Here is a 22,056-nt window from a genome sequence, read left to right as displayed (position 1 = left end):
GTTGACATAGGATGCTTCTGGATGAGACTTTTATAGCGCGATTGCCCTGCCTCATTCATGGAATTTTATGGGAAGTTCAGAAAATGCTGCTTTTAACTTGTAGCTTTCCTGTGTTTTCCCAGGGTTTCTACTGTCCATTAAGGAGGGAAGGAGGTAATAATTGCTCAATGCCTTTTAATTGGTAGTGCCAAGAGCTGGCTGGTTGGAAGGATGCATAGATTTTTAAAATGGGTTTCCCCACTTCAGTTAACATTGCTAACATTCTGGTTACTTAACTAGGCTTGCTAGCTTGCAAGCCACCAAGTCGAACAGAGTTTACCAGCCACGTGTGCTGGACCTCAAGGAGCAAAATTAGGGATGTCAGAGAATTCCGCCACAGATCTCGGTGAGGCCGAATGCCAGTGCATTTGGCCCCCCGAACTCCGTGGCGGAATGGCCTGCCCCCCCACCCCCCGCGGATCCCTCCTGGGACGAGACTTATCTGGGGCGGATGTTCCAGACGGTGGCAGCTCCAGCGGCCGTTGTGGAGGTGGCTGGTCTTCCGACCAGCTGCTGCCACCATTTGCAGTCTGTTCCCCCCCCATTCATGATAGGCTACGTAATAGGCTACGTAGCCTATCACGTCTGGGTTAAAAAAAAAAATGCGTACGCAAATGGCGGTGGCTACGGCCGCCGCCATTTGCATTCCTTATTTTTGGCCGTCTTAGTCTACGTAAATATTTACGTAGACTAAGATGGCGAAAATAAGGGGGAACGCAAATAGCGTAGCAGACGCTATTTGCGTTCCCCCTTATTTTCGCCATCTTAGTCTATGTAAATATTTGCGTCGAGTAAGACAATGAAAATAAAGGGGAACGCAAATAGTGTCCGCTACGCTATTTGTGTTCCCCCTTATTTTGGCCATCTTAGTCTACGTAAATATTTACATAGACTAAGACGGCCAAAAATAAGGAACGCAAATGGCGGCAGCCGTAGCCGCCGCCATTTGCATACGCGTTTAAAAAAAAAAACAACACCAGATGTGATAGGCTACATAAGTCTTTACGTAGCCTATCACGGCTGAATTCAGGGACGCAAATGGCGGCGGCTACAGCCGCCTCCATTTGCGTCCCTGCTAGCCAGCAGCCGGATGTCTGGCTGCTGGCAGAGCCGGCCGGCGGCTCCGTGGAATCCCCGCAGAGTGGAGCTGGCCAGCCAGGATTCTGGGGGGAGGCGCGGAGCACCTCCCCCCCAGCGAGGATTCTGGGGGGAGGGACGGAGCACCTCCCCCCACAGCGGAACCTGGCGGAGCCAGGTAGGCAGGGTTTCGTACACCCCTAAGCAAAATAGACCTGTTTTTTTCTGCCTGTCCGTGGCTACAGAATACAGGGGCTTTTCAAATTCCTGTCTGGCCACAATACACAGCTGCTGATCTGCAGACAGCTCAGGGTGTCAAAAGTTGTGCACATCTTCGAGGACTCGCTCTACAATTAGGCAGACTAAGGCAGCCACCTCAGACAGCAGATACTGAAGGGTGGAAGTGGGAGAGTACAGAGCTGAGTGTGCCATGCAGTCTGCCCTGTACCCCCTAAGCTAGACTGGTGTGGTCAGGTGAGTTGGGACACTTCTCCAGTGATGAAGTAACATTCAACTGCCAGTCCATTCATGGAATGGGGAGACATGCCATCTCATCCTTTGCATCATCAGGCAGCAAAATGTCTTAGGCTGGCCCTGAACATTTCCGTTAAAAACATGTGTAGGAAAACCATTGCTCCCAGTGGGCGATTTTTGTAACACTCTTCCTCCAACTCCTGAGCCAAACTAATTATTCATGGGTCAATTTCATCAAAGACATAATTATCTTTAACATATTAGTGTTTTCATATGTGAACTTACTTCTGATCCCCTGTTACAATTATTTATTTTAATGTGAATGTCTGGTTGTTAAACAAAAGAGAAAGTGCGGTAAAGGTGTTTCTAAAGTGAATGAGCATTCTGGCCAATGTAGTTTATACAGTCAAATTATGAACTGACTGAGGCAAGAAGCACTTAAGCTTCATGTGTGAAAGCAGCCTTAATTGTTGGACCATAAAGATCTCAGTGATAGTATGAAAACTAGATATATTATTTTTATTAGTGCAATTATTAGTGCTTTTTGGTAGTTTCAGAGATTCAAAGGTAGAACTCCACATGGAATTCTCATACTATGATTCAGATGCTACTTACTGTAGATGTGTAGAGGTGGGTTGTGATAAGGGAGAGGCATTTACACACATGGTCTGGAGTCAGTCCGCTGGAGCACAAATGAACAATCCCAGCTAACAGGAAGATAGGTTCCTCTGGTCCCAGGTTCAACCTCTAGTTACCAAGCTCAACCATGTTCTGATACAAAGTTCCAGTGGCATTTTCTGATTCAAAGTGCCAGTGAAAGGTAGTTGTAATTAAGTTGTGCAGGTAACTTTGTATCATTTGAGTGGCAAAAGTGGAAATACGTTACCCTGTGTAGGACTGTGGAGAATTTTCCCTCCACTCTGCCCTGTTTTGTTGTTCCTTTGGTTTCATTGTCAAACCCTCATTCCTTTTCTTATTTATTTGTTTTGTTTTTCATTCATTTAAATTTCTTGTATTTCATTATTCATTCTGTTTGTTTGTTTGTTTTCTTTTCACACTTTTTGGGCCACAATTTTATTTTCTCAGACATCATATTGTTCCAGGGCACTCAGGGAGAGGGTAGAAAAAGCAGCCACAACAAAAAGGTGACAGTCTCCACTTTTTTTCTCACCATGTCCCAGAATGATGCAATGTCCAGGCCATTCCGAGAAAATAAAAGATGGCACTTCCACACCTGAACAAATGTAGGCCTCATGCCTCCAAATGAGTATAGCCTAAAAATGAGGACAAATGGGTCCTAATGAACGTAACAAAATCGGAAGCCATTCATACCCGTTCATTACGTATGGCATTAATTTCAGAACAAATGAAAATTGGACCAAATAGGCCCCATTTAGTTAAATTATTTAATAATTAAGAAATAAATGCAACTCTTAGTAGGAAGCAACCTGCAGGAAAGGTGTTCTGGATTCTAGAATATTACTGTATGTATGGTAGTATCTAGAAATAGTGCTAGCAAGGACTGAGGGCACAATCCTATTGAGATAAACAGTAGCCTCCGAAATCGGGGTCTACTGCCTATCCAATGCAGGGCAGACAGAGGACAAAGGAGGTCCTTTCCTCCATGCCTCACCCATCCTGCATCTGGGGCTAGATGAGCATTTTTGCATGTCTAGCTGTGACTTCAGGGAGGGGAAGGGGCCTGGGGACCAGACAGGAAGCTGTCAGAAACAGCTTCTGCAGTGTTCTCCCCTCTCTGCCCCTGGGAACACACCCCATTTGCACCCTCTCTGTGCTTCATTTACTAGTGCAGGGACAGTGGTGGTGCGGAAAGAACGTTGCCAGTTACAAGGGGGAAGGGGAGGGGGAGGGGAACACAGTTTCTGGGAACTGAGGTTAGATGACCTCGGTTCCCAGAAAATGAAAAATCCTATGGCCATCTAGGCACTGTCTAGCAGCCATAGGATTGCTCTCTAAGAGGCTGGAATCTCATGACAAAATGGGATATCAATGCATTGGTATTCCACTTCACATGTTCTAGCCCTGCCACTGGAAAACACAGTTTTAAGACTGCCTCAGATTAAGACCTGAATCTCATAATATGTCTGTTATGGTGTCTTCACAGCCATATGTAGTACTTGGTGTATTTGAGATTATTATCTGTATCTGCAAAGGAGTAACAGGGGAAACAGCCTTTAAGAAAGTTAGTAGAGTTTTTTTTTCTCATTCGAATAGCTGCATTCCACTTTCAGGAAAAACAAAAACTTACCGCAGTCCCTAGGAGTAGTGGGTGCTGTAAGAAAGAAGACAAAGCGTGAGAAGAGGATTTGTTACAAATGTCTTGAAGAGAAGAATTAATGTTAGCTATATTTTGACACTGTATTGTGACACCCTTAAAGGTGGCCTAAAAATAAATTAAAATAAAATAATAAATGACCGAGGGAGAGGGAGAGGGAGAGGGAGGAGGAGGAGGAGGAGGAGGGAGAGAGAGAGGGAGAAGGAGAAGGAGAAGGAGGAGAAGAGATTGCCTTCTTAAAAATTAGCATGTTTTTTTCTTGGTATTAACATATAAACAGAGTTAACAACACACTGTATTGATTAATAGGTGTTCTATAATTATGTGGAACCAATAAATTCAGCATGGTATTCAGCATGAGCTATACATAGTTGCATAGCAGTTAGGGTGTGACTCACAAACATTGCCAGACTGATATGATCTGCACCCTGGCCCCAATGAATGCTAGCTGGCACCTGCAAACCTCAAGCATACCTAAGATCCAGAATACAGTATGCCCCTGCTTGTAACTTGTGCTGTGGTTCTTCTGCAGCTGACCTCTGCAGCTGTGAGAATGCCTGGCCAGACGGGACACCACTGGCTTCTAGCACTGAGCCAGGAACAGCCACAGCTGCTACAATCAGCTGCAGGGTTCTCAGAAAAAATTGCACGGCTACTAGGCCATGATTCTGTGAATGTTTGGGGTTTGCCGACTCTGCTGCCTGCGCTCATATTGGGCAGGCATCATGTCAGTGCACATTCTTACTCATTACCCATAGCCAGAAAATTACAGTCATTAATAGCGATGTTTATGTCTGTTTCAGGAGAAACATTTCCTGAGCAAGTCTTACTGAAATAAAATGAGATCTTAATGCAAGAGCGCTTGAACTCTGTCACTAGCTCTGAAGCTGCAAAACAACATTGTTGGGACTTTATATGAATGGAAGCTGCAGCTTCTGACACAGAAGGCCTTGTCAGGGTTCCTCCCCATCTGAAATACGGTGGGTGGTTACTGGGGAGAGAGGGACTTTTCAGTGGTATATCCCAACTTTAAAACACTCTCTCCAGAGGCGGTTGCCTGGTATCCACTCTGATGTCTTTTTGGAGCCAGGCAAAGGCATTTCCATTTTTTGAATATTTTTAACTCCTGTTGATCTGGTTTATCCTGACTCAGGAATTTGATGCTGCTTTTATAGATTGAAGATACATACTAAAAGCAGCCAATCTATATATATTCATTTCCCATTCCCGAGTCCCATTCATTTCAATAGTATTTGCACAGGACAAAGTTCATGGTCAAAGGCATTGGGATTGCATTGAAAGCTATGCATGCATGCATGCAGGGCTAAGATGGCTCTTAAATGTGTGCAGGTTTGTCACCGATTGTACCAGGGGTGGTGTCTGTGGGAGCTTGAGAGATGGTTGCTGGAGGGTCGGTGGGTGGTGAAATGCTGGCATGCATGGAAGAATCTGTCAGGGAATAAACAGAACATTAGCATTCCATCCAGTGATTACTGTTATCATATCCCCATAAATGGCAGCAATCTTTAAGCATATTTGCAAGCAGAGACCACTTATTATTTCTCCTTTTAAAAACAAAACAAGAATTCCTGGGCTGCAGTTCTATGCACGTTTACCTGGGAGTAAGCCCCACTGAATACAGTGGGACTTATCTCTGAGTAAACATGCATAGGATTGCATTGCTAATGTGTATCTCAGGTTCAATCCTATTCTGCATTTGGATGTCATGGCAACCCATGTTATCATGATGGGAAAACTAGGCCAGTTTTGGGCTTGCACACTCGCCCTGTTCTGGCGCAATTGCAAGGAAGAGTTCAGAAACGTTTGCTTCTATTTTTGATTAACTGCGGCTTGTTGCGTCATACAAAAACAAAAACAAAAAAAACTGTGGTTAGTCTTAACTATAGTATATTTTAAACAAGTCAACATCAAACCATATTTACTGAAGATGGCTTGTTTCAACTAACCAGAGTTAAGATTAACAACAGCTTAGGGTTCGGATGACATGCTCGACTGTGGAGAATTGAATAAAAGCAAAAACTTCTGATCTCCTCACAGTCATGCTGGAAGAGGAGGGGAGAGGAAGAGCTTGCAAGCCTGTGGGAAGTTAATCTTCTCCCTATCCAACAAAGTCTGATAGACTGTATATGTCTTGGCTTCCAAATGCAGCCAGTGGTAATGGGCCTTATTTCTGAGGAAACATGCATAGGATTGCACTATAAACTACTTATTAGAAATGGTCAAAAATATATTGCTTGCTCGCATATGTTCTTTGCATAGCACCTTCAGTTCTAAAGGTGGTCCGTGACAACGTTTATGAACTCAGCAAGGGAGCTGGGGAGATTTGAGGGTTCTTCTTCCTATATTTCTAGGGATCCTGTTGATTTGTTTAACATTATACGTACTTTTAATAAACTAAAAATGGTCTTTATTCTAAACTGTTGTAAACCATTTGAAGCCAAATAAATCTTGCCCCTGTTTTATACAAAAGCTAAACATTAATACAAATATTATATTAAACAGAAATGGCTGAAGTACCTATAGCCTCTTCTTTGAACTAGAATAAAACAGTAATTCTTACTATTTGGCCCCAGAGCAGCAAATATCTACTTCCTAACCACATCACATTAAATATTAACTTCAGTAGCATTGGATCTTAGTAATATGTCCATTTCATTGCTACAAAAGCTTTATTTGGTTCACAGCATCCATGAAAACTACACTCCTAAGGTAGAATCCCTCCAGGAAAGCTCTTGCACAAGCAGCACTTTACCTGAGAGTAAGTCCCACTGAAGCCTATGGAGCTTATGTCTCAGTAGACATGTATAGGGTTACTTTGTTAGCTATTTTATTTATCCTGCCATTCTATATACACAACACAGGACCTGCAGAAGGGTCTCGCAGAAAAGATCTTCCCCATGGGTTATGCTGTTGCTTATTGAAAAGCAAATAAAAGTTGACATTTCAGCATTTTAATATTTAAAATAAACTATCTGGACACAGGGACTACTTTCCTGACTAATTTTACACAAGTAATTCATGAATTTGACATACATGTATGGTTCCCAATGTTTTTACTGGTCCTGCTTATGCACCTTCAACACCAGCACAAGGTAGAATAGGTGGAGCTTTTCCTGACATAGGATTAGAGCCAGCAAAAATGTTGGTAACCTACATATTCGTAACTTGTTTCCTAATGAACCCTTACATTGTACCATTCTAGATTCTAGCTTTCAGTAAACGGCTTTATTTGGAAAGCAAGTGACTTGTAAGGCCTAACTGTATAATTATCAAGGAATAGGAACAACCGATGAGATTATCTTATGTCTGGGAAATGGGACTGTAAAAGTTGTCCCTGTACCTTTAAGATCCATAGTAAAAGCCATGTCTTGGAAACACTGAGATGGCCAATACTTTGTCATCTTGAAAGCAAAAGGAAAAAATGCATCCTGCAAGAACTATGCACATTAAACTGCCATTAAAATTCGCACATCGGCATTCTGATAAAACTTAACTATCTTACAAAATGAATATATATGCCAAACAGTTACACACTGTTGATGCTCTGGGGCATTGAACAGAACACAGCAAACCTGATGGTGTATGCGTGATGGTGGAGGGTGAGAGTGCAGGAAGGGCAGCAGTGCTGCTGAATGTCTGAATGCTTGAAGAGTTTGCGTCCATGTGAGTGGTGCGGGACGTGTTGCTCGATGGAATAGCCTCTGTAGCAACAAAAGTGCAATCATCTTAGTACCACTGTTATGATGCAATGGCCAAACATTAAAAGGTCAACGTGCAACCTTAAGAGCAAGGAAGACAAACTGGCATTCCTAATCACTTGCAAAGCCCTCTGAAATTCTTTCAGTGGCAGGACTGCAACATGTCAGTTCATGTGGAAAAACTAGAATGTGGATGCAACATGCAAGATGAAATAATTTCCTGGCTGCATTCACTCAACTCACATTAACCCTCTTTCCAGATTTTAGAAATCAGCCTTCTGTATTCAGGTGTTACATACTGTTCATTATCATGGCCTCACAGCCTTCTGTTGCAGGACTCAGCAGAATCTCAGGACTAGATAAATTGCTGCCATATTTTGGTTTAACTACAGTTGTGGTCTTGAGTTGGAGTTATGCAGCAACCATATAGCTATATATTGAGCCTGTTCATTCTTTCCTTCACAGCTACTACCACCCACAACCACCACAAAATCTAGGACTGCCAACTGACCAGAAGGAAAGAAAAAATAGCCCAAGCTGCTGTCAATGGCTCAGGAGCAAAAATGAGCAACTTTAACAGCATCATGGGACCAATTTGTGTGCTATAGCCCAACAGCATTGTTTACTAGTGTCAATGGCATTGGCTAGTCATGTGATTAAAGCTGAGTGTAACCACACTAAGGAAAAACTCAGCCACCCACAAAAATACGCACATGCAAACATACACAACAAAGGTCATCCTTGTGTTGTTTTAACTGGCCCAGCTCACATGGGTGTCCTTTCATATACATAACTAGTCAATCAGAGAAATGCCATTATGGTCTCAGGTTCCCATGGTGAACAGCTCCACAAGAATGAGTCAAGTGGGCCAGTGAGCCAGTCTTACTAATGTATAGATGCTCACTGTCCTCAGCAACTATCTATGTAGGTGTTTACTTCTCAGGCCTCACAAAAATGGCTGCCTCCACATGGTCTGCTTTATTCACACATAAGCCTGGTTCACACGTAAGGACAACCCAGATTATGGGTTGAGTATGGGCTGAGTGAGTATGTGTTGTTGTTGAATCATGGGTTGTCGTTAGTACAAACCCTGCACTATGGTTTAACTATGGGTTGTTAACCACAAAGAACCCAGGAAGAGAACCCATGGTTTGTTGCTGGGTTGTGAACTCTGAGTTGTTCGTGGTTAAAACTCATAGTTAAACCATAGTGCAAGGTTCACGTGTAACAACAACTCATGATTCAACAACAACTCATACTCATCATTACATGTGAACCAGATCAAAGACTCACCCACCCCCCTCCTTAGCTGCCGAGATTGCAAAGTGGGTCACCACCCACTGTCAACTGCATCCCATTGTTCCAACATCACATAACTAGTGTCACCATATTAATGCTTCCAGTTACCAGGAACTTATTTAAACTGTTCAATAAAACTATTTCCCCATCCCCCTACCCCTGAGGGAATGCAGTATTGCTGAGGCAGTATAGCATATGTCCAGAAAACTTTGCAAGGCAAACCTGTGATGGCGATGGAAGCAGTAGAAGTAATACTGGTTTTGTTAACAGATATTTCAGTAGTATTAGAGGGCTGGTGGTAAGTAGCTTCCTTTGTTGTAGAGTCAGGCTTTGCTTCAGAGATGTTTGCAGGTGAGAGTGAAGTGGAGTGTGCAGGTATGAGAGAAGGGCTAGAGGTTGGAGAGAGACTTGTTTTTCCTGTTGTGGTGTGGTGGGAATAACAACAAAGGAGGCATGTTACAAAACAGAGCCTTAAATAGAGTGGTATGAAATACCAGCAGTCCGTTTAAGCAGGGAAAATTACAGTGAACATTATGGTTTCAGTGCCCTGTCATGCTGTCATTACCAATAAGGATTAAGCTACATGTGAAGTTGAAGTTTCATGGATTAAATCCAATGTTGGGCATGCAGTGGGTCCCCCAATCCTCTGCAGCAGATTTTGGGGGGGGAATGGGGGAACTGAAGCGGGAGGAAAAACCCATTCTGCCAGCAGTTTCCCCTCTGCTGACAGATGGCCAGCATTGGATCCAACCCCATGACTAGAACTTCTAACATCTCTTTATTTTACCCCCAAAAAACTGATGAGGGGGAGGGAGTAATTTGGATTAAAACTGTGGTATGCAGGAAAGGGTTTCCACTATTTGCCCCCACCCCATGGCCCCATGGCCCCATGGCCCCAATCCAAATTGCATCCCCAAAGTTACTATTAGCCATGAAGAAGAAAATTTCCAAGCTTAAGCTCTTAGGCACATATGACTCCCCTTCTAACAGCTTGGAGTAAGCAGTGATTTAACTCATTAACACAGAGTAGAACAGTTGAAATTTATTTTCCTAATCAAATGTATTGTATCCGAAGCAGGATGTCATAAACACACACACACACTTCTACAGTGCAATCCTAGGGATGTCTACTCAAAAGTAAGTTCCATTGAGTTTAATGGGTCTTACTCCCAGATAAAGTAAATATAGGATTGCAACCTTAATATTTTTAGGCTGCAATCCTTTGCTTATGTACCTGGGAGTAAGCCCCATTGAATTCAATGGGACGTACTTCTGAGTAGGCATGTATAGGATTGGGCTGTTAATTCTTCTGCTTTCTTTGATGAAACTTCCTGAAAGCTGAACAGTATTTTTGAAATAAAATAAGATCAGCTTCATTAAAGGGGAAAATCCACTCTTTAATCACTATTTTTGTGAATACAAAAGAGTGAGAAAAGCAGTTAAGGCAGAACTAATCCAAATAAAGATCTCAATATGGACCCTGGGACAGAGAGGCAATTGAGTGGTAAAGAGAGGGAGGGAGGACACCATTTTCTTTGTTTACACTATTTCTATACCACACAATATAACTAAGGTTCTCTGGGCAGTTTACAGTTAAAAAAAGTAAAGCAATTAAAAAGTAGTTAAACTACAAACATGGTGTCTAAAACAGGATAAAACCAGCAACAACATAAAACCAAAATAAAAAATACCCAACAAAACTGTACAAAAGATGAGGGTGGGAATGCTTAAAGCTTGGTAAACAGTGGAGCAATAAAGAGAGGTCCTAACAATAGGCTGACCATACGTACCGTTTTAAACAGGACAGTACCGTTTTTTTCATATTTCCCGACCGTCCCGTCATTTTAATATAAATGTCAATTTTGTCCCGTTTTTATTTTTTTGTAAAAAAACTGAACGCGTTTCTCATAAGGCTCTATGCTAATCAATGCGTGCAGTAAAACTACTAGTGTGACGAAAGAGGAAGTTCCATTTACTTTATCCAGTCAGGGCCAGGCTTCTTGAGCTAGCGACGATCAGACGCTGCCCCCGTGCTTGTCTGCAGTGGCGGGGAATTCAAGAGGCGGTCGCTAAGCCCCATTCAGCATGTGGGAGCCAGGAGGGGGAGTCTTACTGTTATTTCTACCATCATTCCACCCATAGAGATTCTTTCTCTAATAAAACTTTTGTTATTGTCTTTTTCATGAATACAGAATATTACATAACCCTGTCCCATTTTTGTCATCCCAATATCCCGTTTTTGTCTCAAGGAAATACGGTCAGCCTACCTAACAGTAAAGTGGAAGTAAGTTTCAGTGGTTATACTTGTGACCAAAACCGAATCCATTTTGAGTCAGTTTACAGCAATTTCACTGCAGTCATCGACAGGAAATGCTGGGTCATTCTTTATAAATCCACATATAATTTTCATTTGATATATCATTTCATTCTACTTAAATGTAAAGTAACCACACACCTCCTCATATAATGTATATTTTCTGCATATCTGCCTCACAAATCAGGGGCCCTGATCCAGTCCCTCTCCTTTTCTTTCACTTTCCCTAACACAATGTCCTCTGCTATGTGTAATTGGCTTACTTACTTGAGTGTAACTGGGAAAGTTTTTCTTTTTCTTTTTAACCTGTCCATGTCGGGGTGAGGGATGGAATTTTGGGAAGAAAATGGGAGGGGGAGCTTAAATCTCCCCTCCCCCAATTGCCGTGGCGCCAGTCCAAATTGGGTCCACATGCACTTACCCTCAAATAAGTAAGCCAGTCACGCATATCTCTGTTATGTGTGATTAGCAGGACTTTTTTTGGCCCCGTTGTGTTCAGAACATAGGACATTCCTTCTGCCAAGAAACTGCGTTCCCACAATGCCAGTCCACCACCACCACCGGTCCTAGACATGGAGAACTTTGCTTGTGTGAAGGCTGCAGCATATTAACACTGTCACAGAACTGGATCATGCCCCACATACAGCAAAAATGTCAGGGAAATAAAAAGTATTTTCTTACCGAGTGAAGGATCTGCAGGAGTAGTTCCATTTGTTTTTTGGCCTAGAAAGAAACAAAAATAGGATAAAAACATTATAATCTGAGAGAATATTTCCAAATTTTCCCCCAGAAGAGGGGTTGGTACCTTTAAGTATATTTGAGAAAGGCAAGAAAAGGCCTGGAAATAATATTTTAATTGTTTATTTGAAAATGTATGTCCGGCCAGTAGGCTGCATGGATTCTTCAGCGTGGTAGCTGACAACATACTATAAACAGACATGGAACAAGACAAAAAAACAAAGGCAATGGAAGGTTCTGAGCAATCTTTACATCATTGAAATGGAGTCCTGCCTGAAGATTATTAACAGCACAATCCTATACAGACTTACCTCATTGAGAAGACATGCATCCTAATGTACTGTACCTGGAGGTTAATAGAGCACAGAAGGTGTTGCACTGAAACACTCTCCTAAACTGGTGGAAGCCCTTCGTGCCTTAGAGGCACTTGCATCACCAGTGACAAAACTGGATCTAGGAACACATACCCAAAGTAGAAGCCCACTCTTTTAGGGGCATTGCAATTCCATCTAGAACATGTTGAGCACCACTATCCCAGACTGAAAAACCACCTACCTGCAGCATCCCCATCTTGTCTGGGTTGAGCTTCAGTTTATTGCCCTCATCTAAGCACTGATTCCGCATTTCTACTGCCTCACTTGACGCAGATGAAAAAAAAGAAATAGAGCTAGGTGTCACCCGCGTACTGATGGCACCTAACTCCAAATATCTGGATGACCTCACTCAGTGATGATTTCACATAAATGTTAAACAATGTGAGGGACAATATGGAGCCCTGTAGGAAATCACAGCATGAATGCCACAGCAGTAATCCATCAATACCACTTTCTGGAATCAGCCATCCAAATAGGAAATGACCCACCATAACATGGTGCCCCCATTCCCAACCTAGACAGCCTATTCTGAAGGATATTGTGGTTGATGATATCATGGTTGGTGATAGACTAGGAGTATGCTTTGTAGTCTCCAGCATAATCCTAGTCTAGTTAAATAATGTGCTACAGTGTTATAGTGGGAACAGCAGTAAGTAGTTGATTTGTTACATCTCTCTCTCTCTCTTTCTCTCTCTCTCTCTCTTTCTCTCTCTCTCTCTCTGCATAAACCAAAGTCACACTAGAATTATTTCCTCTCTTTTTTCTGTTGCCCTCACTCCTGAGCAAAGCATTGTGGGATAGCCTTTTAGCGAATGGCTTCAAAAGGAGAATACATGAGCAGAAACATAAGTAGCAAAATCTATAAAGTGGCAGTATAGCGTGTGGACTGAAGACAATTGCTGGTGAACATAACAACACCTTAAACTAGCCATGGAAAATCTGACATGTGAAATACCTACAGCAAGCTTTATGTCTCATACTTAATGGACCCACTGACAGCTGTGTGGAAATGAACATAGTGATGCCAAAATATGACTCAATCCCCAAACTATTAAGGCTGTATTGAACAGTTTTCTCCACATAGCCAAAATGTGGTGTACAGTCAGAAATATTATGAAGGATCAACAAGATGCAAGACAACCACCAAGAAGATCAAGTATTTGATTAATTCTCCATTGACACAAACAAAGTTATCTGGGTGACTGAGAATTGCTAAAGGCTACATGAAAAGGGCCCAACAACAATCAATAACTCGGCTCTAAAGAAAAAGACCCGAACATCAGTGCTCTTCTAGTACAATCTTGCATTTATTAATATACACCTCATATTGCTTAACATGATATCAAAGCTGGATCATATCATATGCTCAGTGTTTCTTTCATCCAGCTGCTTAATGATGTCTCACACAGTGTAATTATTATCACAGAGTACTTATTTTAAAAATTAAGGTAGGGCTGCTAGTTTAACTAGTTAGTTCTCCATGATAGGAAAAAAGAGAGCTCTATGCCTCGTTTATAGCTGAAACATTTGATAAACTTAGCTAGAATGAAAGCAGCATGACATCCTGGCCCTTTTGAAGTTAAGAAGGTTTGATCTTTGGTCTTAGGAATGAATTTGTTAACCTCTGTCCTATATGAAAACTATACTGAGGGATTAATGTAAAAAGAAGTTATAATCTTTATAAAGTAATAATGACAATGAAGCCTTCCGGGAAGTGACAACCACTGAAAAATTGATCAGGTGAGGTACCAAAGGTATAAAATCGCATAAAGTGATATAAGCACTTCTCTTTCACTGACACCTACTTTGAATATCGCCACACAAAATGCATAAAATAATGTGGTGGTTTGCATCCACAGGACTCATTCAGACACATGCACACACACGTTTGAATAGCTCACAAAGAACCAGTTGAGACATTCACCTCTGTGTCTCTTTCAAATCCCAGACTTTAGTAATGAGGACATCCCCCACTGTAATGCTCACTGCTCTATTTAAAAAGGATGCACAGTTCCACTGCTTTCACCAGTCCTTAATTCCCTATTTGCTAATGGTGTCAGTTGTGCCATAGCTCAGGGCCAAAACAGACATTACTTTAAACGTGTGTCTAGCAGCTATTCAGGGCTGGTGGCTCATTTTTACCCTGAAGTAGGCACAGGCCCCTGATCCAGATCAGGATCCTAGTGGGGTGGTGGTGGTTAGGGGGACTTCTGTGATCTTGATTGGGAGCGCTGCGCCTACTCTAGAGTAAAAAGAAAAAGGAAACAGCTGCTAGACACACATTTAAGGCACAATCCTATGCATGTTAAGACAGAAAAAGGTCCTACAACACTCAGCATTTCCCAGCCAGCATAGTTCGCTGGGGAATGCTGGGAGTTGTAGGGCTTTTTTCTCTCGAAACATGAATAGGACTGTGCCCTTAAATACTGTCTGTTTTGGCCCTCAGATCCTCAGACTACTCACATGTAGCAACGTAGTGGCATAGCAAATGGCTGGGCTGGCCCTTACTTTGTACTCCAGAACATATCTGCTCCCCTTCATGGATCACTGCCCCCTTCATGGATCACTGCCTTGTTGTGGCGAAGGGGCTTGCATAACTCAGTGAAGCCATAAGCTATGCCATGCAGGGCCACCCAAGATGGACAGGTCATGGCAGAGAGTTCTGACAAAATGTGGTCCACTGGAGAAGGAAATGGCAACCCACTCCAGTATTCTTGCCAAGAAAACCCCATGGAACGTATCACAAGGCTAAAAGAGATGATGCCAGAAGATGAGCCCCTCAGGTCAGAAGGTGTCCAATATACTACTGGGGAAGAGCAGAGGGAATTTCCAAGTAGCACCAGAAAGAGTGAAGCGGCTGGGCCAAAGCCAAAAAGACTCAGCTGCGGATGTGTCTGGTGGTGAAAAGAAAGTCCAATGCTGCAAAGAACAACATTGTTTAGGAACCTGGAATGTAAGATCAATGAATCAAGGTAAGCTGGAGGTGGTCAAACATGAGATGGCAAGACTGAACATCGACATCTTGGGAATCAGTGAACTGAAATGGACAGGCATGGGCAAATTTAATTCAGGTGACCATTATATAAACTACTGTGGACAAGAATCCCTTAGAAGAAATGGAGTAGCACTCATAGTCAATAAAAGGGTGTAGGGATGTATGAAATTCACTTACCTTTCGCAGATTCTGTTTATGGGGGGGGAGGCGTTCCATCCCTCCCCCCGGAATCCTCGACGGGGGGGAGGCGCTCCGTTCCTCCCCCTTGGAATCCTCCACAGCTGGCTGTGCTCCGCGGCAGCTCCGCAGAGCAGCCGGCCAGGCCCAGCCAGGCCAGAGCCGTCCGCAGCCGGATTTCCGGCCGCGGAGGGCTCTGGGGGAAAAACAAAACAAAACCGTGTACACAAATGGCGGCAGCTACGGCCGCCGCCATTTGCGTTCCTTAGTTTGGGCTGTCTTAGTCTACATAAATATTTACGTAGACTAAGACGGCGAAAATAAGGGGAACGCAAATAGCGTAGCTGATGCTGTCTGAGTAAAAAAAAAAAAAAGGCGTACGCAAATGGCGGTGGCCGTAGCCGCCGCCATTTGCGTACGTCTTTTTTTTTTTACCCAGACGTTTTAGGCTACGTAAAAACTTACGTAGCCTATCACGTCTCTATAAAAAAAAAAAACCCTGCAATTGGCAGTGGCGGCAGCCGGTCGGAAGATCAGCCGTCGCCACTGAAGCCACCGCCGGAGCCGCCCCAGGTAAGTCTCGTCCCGGGGGGGATCCGTGGGGGGGCAGGGGGGCAGGCCGTTCTGCCACAGATTTTGGGGGGCCAAATGCACTGGCATTCAGCCTCACCGTGATCCATGGTGGAATTCTCTGCCATCCCTAAAAGGGTCGGGAAAGCAGTACTGGGGTACAATCTCAAAAACAATAGAATGATCTCACTACGAATCCAAGGCAAACCATTCAACATCACAGTAATTCAAGTCTATTCCCCAACCACTGAGGCTGAAGAAGCTGAGGGTGATTGGTTCTATGAAGACCTGCAACACCTTCTAGAACTAACACCAAAAAAAGATGTCCTTTTCATCATAGGGGATTGGAATGCTAAAGTAGGAAGTCAAGAAATCACCGGGATAACACACAAGCATGGCCTTGGTGTACAAAATGAAGCAGGACAAAGGCTAATAGAGTCCTGTCAAGAGAACACGCTGATCATAGCAAACACTCTTTTCCAACAGCACAAGAGGCAACTCTACACATGGACATCACCAGATGGTCAATATCGAAATCAGATTGATTATGTCCTTTGCAGCCAAAGATGGAGAAGTTCTATACAGTCAGTCAAAACAAGACCTGGAGCTGACTGTGGCTCAGATGGATCATGAGCTTCTTATTGCAAAATTCCGGCTTAAATTGAAGAACGTAGGGAAAACCACTAAACCATTCAGGTATGACCTCAATCATATCCCTGAATGTCTGAATGTCCCTGATAGCCATGATAGTGCGGTCACTGAACTTGAGCCGGACATCCTCGAGAGTGACGTCAAGTGGGCCTTAGGAAGCATTGCCAGCAACAAAGCTAGCGGAGATGACAGTATTCCAGCTGAGCTATTTAAAATCCTAAAAGATGATGCTGTTAAAGTGCTGCACTCAATATGCCAACAAATTTGGAACATTCAACAGTGGCCACAAGACTGGAAAACATCAGTTTACATTCCAATTCCAAAGAAGGGCAATGCCAAAGAGTGTTCAAACTACCGTACAATTGCACTCATTTCACATGCCAGCAAGGTTATGCTCAAAATCCTACAAGCTAGGCTTCAGCAGTATGCGAACCGAGAACTACCAGAAGTACAAGCTGGGTTTCAAAGAGGCAGAGGAACTAGAGATCAAATCGCCAACATTCGCTGGATCATGGAGAAAGCAAGAGAATTCCAGAAAAACATCTATTTCTGCTTCATTGACTACGCCAAAGCCTTTGATTGTGTGGATCACAACAAACTGTGGCAAATTTTTAAAGAGATGGGAGTACCAGACCACCTTACCTGTCTCCTGAGAAACCTGTACAAGGGACAAGAAGCAACAGTAAGAACCGGACATGGAACAACCAATTGGTTCAAAATTGGGAAAGGAGTAGGACAACGCTGTATATTGTCGCCCTGCTTATTTAATTTATATGCAGAGTACATCATGAGAAACGCCGGGTTGGATGAATCACAGGTTGGAACTAAGATTGCCGGGAGAATTATCAACAACCTCAGATATGCAGACGATACCACCCTAAAGAGCCTCTTGTTGAGGGTGAAAGTGGAGAGTGCAAAAGCTGGTTTGAAACTCAACATTAACAAAACTAAGATCATGGCATCTGACCCCATCACTTCCTGGCATATAGAAGGGGAAGAAATGGAAGCAGTGACAGATTTTACTTTCTTGGGCTCCAAGATCACCGCAGATGGTGACATGTAGCCATGAAATTAAAAGACGCTTGCTCCTTGGGAGGAAAGCTATGGCAAACCTAGACAGCATAGTAAGAAGCAGAGACATGCCCTTGCGGACAAAGGTTCGTATAATCAAAACTATGGTTTTCCCAGTAGCAACGTATGGCTGTGAGAGCTGGACTATAAGGAAGGCTGAGCGCCGAAGAATTGATGCTTTCGAACTGTGGTGCTGGAGAAGACTCCTACGAGTCCCCTGGACTGCAAGGAGGTCAAATCAGTCAATCCTAAAGGATATCAACCCTGAGTGCTCATTGGAAGGACAGATACTGAAGCTGACGCTCAAATATTCTGGCCACCTAATGCGAAGAGAAAACTCCCTGGAAAAGACCCTGATGCTGGGAAAGATTGAAGGCAAAAGGAGAAGGGGACGACAGAGGATGAGATGGCTAGATAGCATCACCGATGCAATGAACATGAACTTGAGCACACTCCGGAAGAGAGTGGAGGACAGGAGGGCCTGGCGAGCTATGGTCCATGGGGTCACAAAGAGTCGGACACGACTTAACGACTGAACAACAACATATCTGCTGGTGTCCTGTGACATTTATTTTTCCCAACATTCTTCCCGCTCAGCACAGACAGATTACCCAGGTAACCAAACAATATGCTAATGTTTAAACCTTTTCTCAGTTCCTGCATTCTATGGCTGAATCTACACATAGCAGTTATACCATTATCATACTGTTTTCATAACTATTGGTGCCCATTGGTGTCATGTGTACCAATATTTATGATAATGGTACGATAATGGTATAAATGCTATGCGTAGATTCAGTCTATTACTAGGTTGCTACCCTCTCCCCAACTTTCAGGGTTTTTACGATCTACAATTCACCATCCCAAATTACATGGGAAAATCATGTAACTGCTTTTAATTTGTTGTCATACCGAGCAGCAAATACAGCTGATATATGTTTGTGGGCCTTCCTATGACCAGATCTTGCTTCTTTCTCTTTTTTTATTTCAAAATTAGCTTAAGATCTGCTTCAATGAAATTTAGCCTATTCTTGTTCCTTATCTGAGACAGGTAAATGTAGGAGAATCCTAGTGGCCTTTCTTTCTTTCTTTCTTTCTTTCTTTCTTTCTTTCTCTCTCTTTCTTTCCTTCCTTCCTTCTTCTTCTTCTTCTTCTTCTTCTTCTTCTTCTTCTTCTTCTTCTTCTTCTTCTTCCTCTCCTCCTCCTCCTCTCTATGTTTTGGCAATGCTATGGGTCTTTCTTTCTTTCTTTCTTTCTTTCATAAAATTTACCACAGCCAGAAGTGCCAACTTGCACCTGATTATTAAATGAGTTATTTTGAACTGGTTGCCGATTCTTCTTTTAGAAGATTCCGTTCTGGCTCAAGTTCATGGCTACTGGCATATTTCAGATTAGGATTCACTCCTTGGGCTGATCTACACTGCGCCCGCCATCGCAATGAATTCGGTGTCCCGTTGGGTTAAACACTCTCACATTAAAATGTGATTATTCACACTCACCCATTTTCCCCATTGCAGTGCTTCATCGAATGCATGAGCTCACTTCACACTCGAGTGCTGTGCTGTTTTCCTGCACGCGCTTGTCTGATCTCGGATGCTAAGCAGGGTCAGCCCCAGTCAGTAGTTGGATGGGCGACCGCCTGGGAATCAGGCTTCCTGCACTGAGCAGGGGGTTTTTCTATCCCTTCAAATGAGATTAAGTTTTACCCCCTCCTATCCCCCACTCCAGATGTTTGTTTTTTTAAAAAGAGCTTCACAACTTCGAATCTTTGAAGATACTGCCTGAATTAGAAAGAAAAAAAAACATTGCGGAGAAGCCCCGATTCTGCGAGGATAACGCCTTAATTTAAAAACACACACATCCGGAGTGGGGGATAGGAGGGGGCAAAACTTAATCTCATTTGAAGGGGTAGAACAACCCCCTGCTCAGTGCAGGAAGCCTGATTCCCAGGCGGTCGCCCAATCCAACTACTGACCGGGGCCGACCCTGCTTAGCTTCCGAGATCAGACAAACGTGCACACATCCATCCCTTTGCTAGTTGCTGAGGAAATGGGGGCTGCTGAGGAAGCTATGTGATCAGTAGCCGGAAGAACACATGGAGCTGTCGAGAGCTGTGACTGGACAGGAGGGAAAGACAAACACTGCTGTATATGGACAGGCGGGGGAGGGGACTATGACTGGATACGGTAGTGAAGGCAGAAAATCAGAGTACATTAAGGGGAAATACCGGGATAGTAGGGTATTGAAAGCGGGAGCACGGCAGTGGGAAATTCTGGTTCCAATTCAAGGCGGGTACTGCGTAGTATGAAAGGTGGGTGGTGAAACCTCATTGGAAGTGAAAAAAGGCAGTAAGTGTACATCCAGCCATAGTTTATTAAGGGAACGGAAACCTCTCTGAATCAGTTTTCAGATTCTTTTCAACTCTGTATCCCCAAAGTTTGCTACAGGCAGACCAATGTGAAACCAGGAAGGTGCCCATCTTACCAGCTTCACTAACAGCATCATCATAATTGTTCAGAGATGCAGGCCCTCCAGCCTACAGGTCTAATTTTGTTTGCGGAGGCTCCACATCTGGCCCATGAAGGCTTGTGCCACCTCTGTGGGACCCACCCTCTTGGTGTCAGAAGCGCCCTAGCGGCCTCTTTCAGTAGACTCCAATAGCTAACTCAAGACACAGACGAAAGGATTCTTTTCAAGGCTTTAATCCTCTTACAGCTTAATGACTCTTTCAGATGCTAGTCACCAGCGACTAAGCAAGGAACAGCAGAGTGGCCTATGCGCCGAGTAGGCAGTTGATCCCCTTTTGAAGGAGAGTCACTTGAAGACCCTGAACTTATGGGCTAGGGAGAGATCCTCCCTCTTTCCCTTGGGTCCACAAGAGGTGGCCGTTGCTTGCGCGCCAAATGGGTGCTACGCCTCCTTTCCGCACCCTCCATCGCTCGTCGCTCCCTGCGTCTGTGTCAAATGTCTAGCAAGCCCCATTCCTGTACTTTCTCACTGCTAGGATCACTATCTATCTCAGGAATGCTGGCAGGAGGAATCTCTGCCAGCTGCTGTGCCTGTGAGGGATGAGCTGGCTCCTCTCCCACGGATTGCTGTTCCTCCTCAGAATCAGAACTGCTCTGGGGTTCTATCGGCTCAGTTTCCACCCTGACATCTGGCACTGCAGGCCCTAGGGATGTACAAAATGACTTACCTGTTTCATTTTGTGACATCCGCGGTGGGGGGGAGGTGCTTCGTCCCTCCCCCCGAAATCCTCACAGATTTCGGGGGGGCTGAATGCACTGGCATTCGGCCTCACTGAGATCCGTGGCAGAATTCTCCACCATCCCTAGCAGGCCCTACCTCCTCAATAAACCCACTCCTACCAGGGGTTGGGGAGGAAGTAGGGTGAGGAATCCCCATTGCTGTCTCTAATCACAGATCAGCATAAGAGTAAAGATTCCCCTTCAGTGGGGATTCCCCTTCGGACTTTCCTGGTCAGGACAGAGGAGCAAATGGGACTCACTCAGCCAGCCTTGATTCACCTGCCCCACGTAAACAATAAGTGTTAACAATATCCACAGCTCTCATGGACAGATTTAAATAAAAGCTAAATACCTGATCCTACGAATGAGAATTCTGCTTCAAAAAGCAGAGGAAATGGGAGTTTGCCAGCATGGCACTGGTAAAATACTTATCCAGCATTCAAAATAAAACATATACTTTCATCCACAGTTCCCAATTCCTCATTTCACGTTTAGATTTAAAGGGAAGGAAATGATCAGCAAGTCAAAAGATTTTAGTCAATCACAATGTACTGGTGTTCTGGGTTGGTTGGATGGATGGGTAGATAGATAGATGTGTGTGTGAGAGAGACAGACAGACAGACAGACAGAGACACACAGAGAGAAACAGAAACATAATAAAATGGGATAGAATCAGCACAGGATAGACAGAGCATTATTTTTTCATCAGTACCTGTAAACCATTTGGCAGCTTTTAATCTTGAATACTGAACAATTAGTAAAAGATGGCCACATTTACTTTGTACTGCCTTTTCTCATTCTTGCAGTTAGTCCAGGCAATGTGACAGTATTGTGTTACGTATGTCTCCTATCTCCTCTTTCCTTTCTCTATAATGTAACACATAGAAGTTTAGTAAGAAATCAATAGATGGCACCACAACACCAAAAGCTGAAACAATGTGCAGTGCAGTAGATACCTGTTTCATTATAACGTGGTAGCAGTGAGTCGCCCAGCCAATGGAAGAGAGGCCCCTG

At 43.6% G+C, this 22,056-nt stretch overlaps 1 protein-coding gene across 10 annotated transcripts in view; it reads right to left on the bottom strand.

The window, feature by feature from the left end:
- PTPRC (protein tyrosine phosphatase receptor type C) overlaps nt 1–22,056 on the bottom strand; it is a 127,531-nt gene that overhangs the window by 53,788 nt on the left and 51,687 nt on the right. For 4 of the 10 annotated variants that reach the window (XM_084851518.1, XM_084851522.1, XM_084851519.1 and 1 more), the window contains exons 3-6: nt 11,900–11,941; nt 7,480–7,608; nt 5,255–5,335; nt 3,860–3,883 (exon numbers count right to left, since the gene is read on the bottom strand). In XM_084851518.1, coding sequence (XP_084707644.1) covers nt 3,860–3,883; nt 5,255–5,335; nt 7,480–7,608; nt 11,900–11,941 — 276 coding nt within the window. The remainder of the gene's footprint in view (nt 1–3,859; nt 3,884–5,254; nt 5,336–7,479; nt 7,609–11,899; nt 11,942–22,056) is intronic. The other 6 variants (XM_084851520.1, XM_084851525.1, XM_084851521.1 and 3 more) reach the window with 2 other exon arrangements.

Source organism: Heloderma suspectum, chromosome 4 (genome assembly GCF_057233095.1).
Source record: "Heloderma suspectum isolate Gila_16-S chromosome 4, 16-S_ref, whole genome shotgun sequence".
Classification (NCBI taxonomy): domain Eukaryota; kingdom Metazoa; phylum Chordata; class Lepidosauria; order Squamata; family Helodermatidae; genus Heloderma; species Heloderma suspectum.
This window is presented reverse-complemented; position numbering and strand designations above follow the sequence as displayed.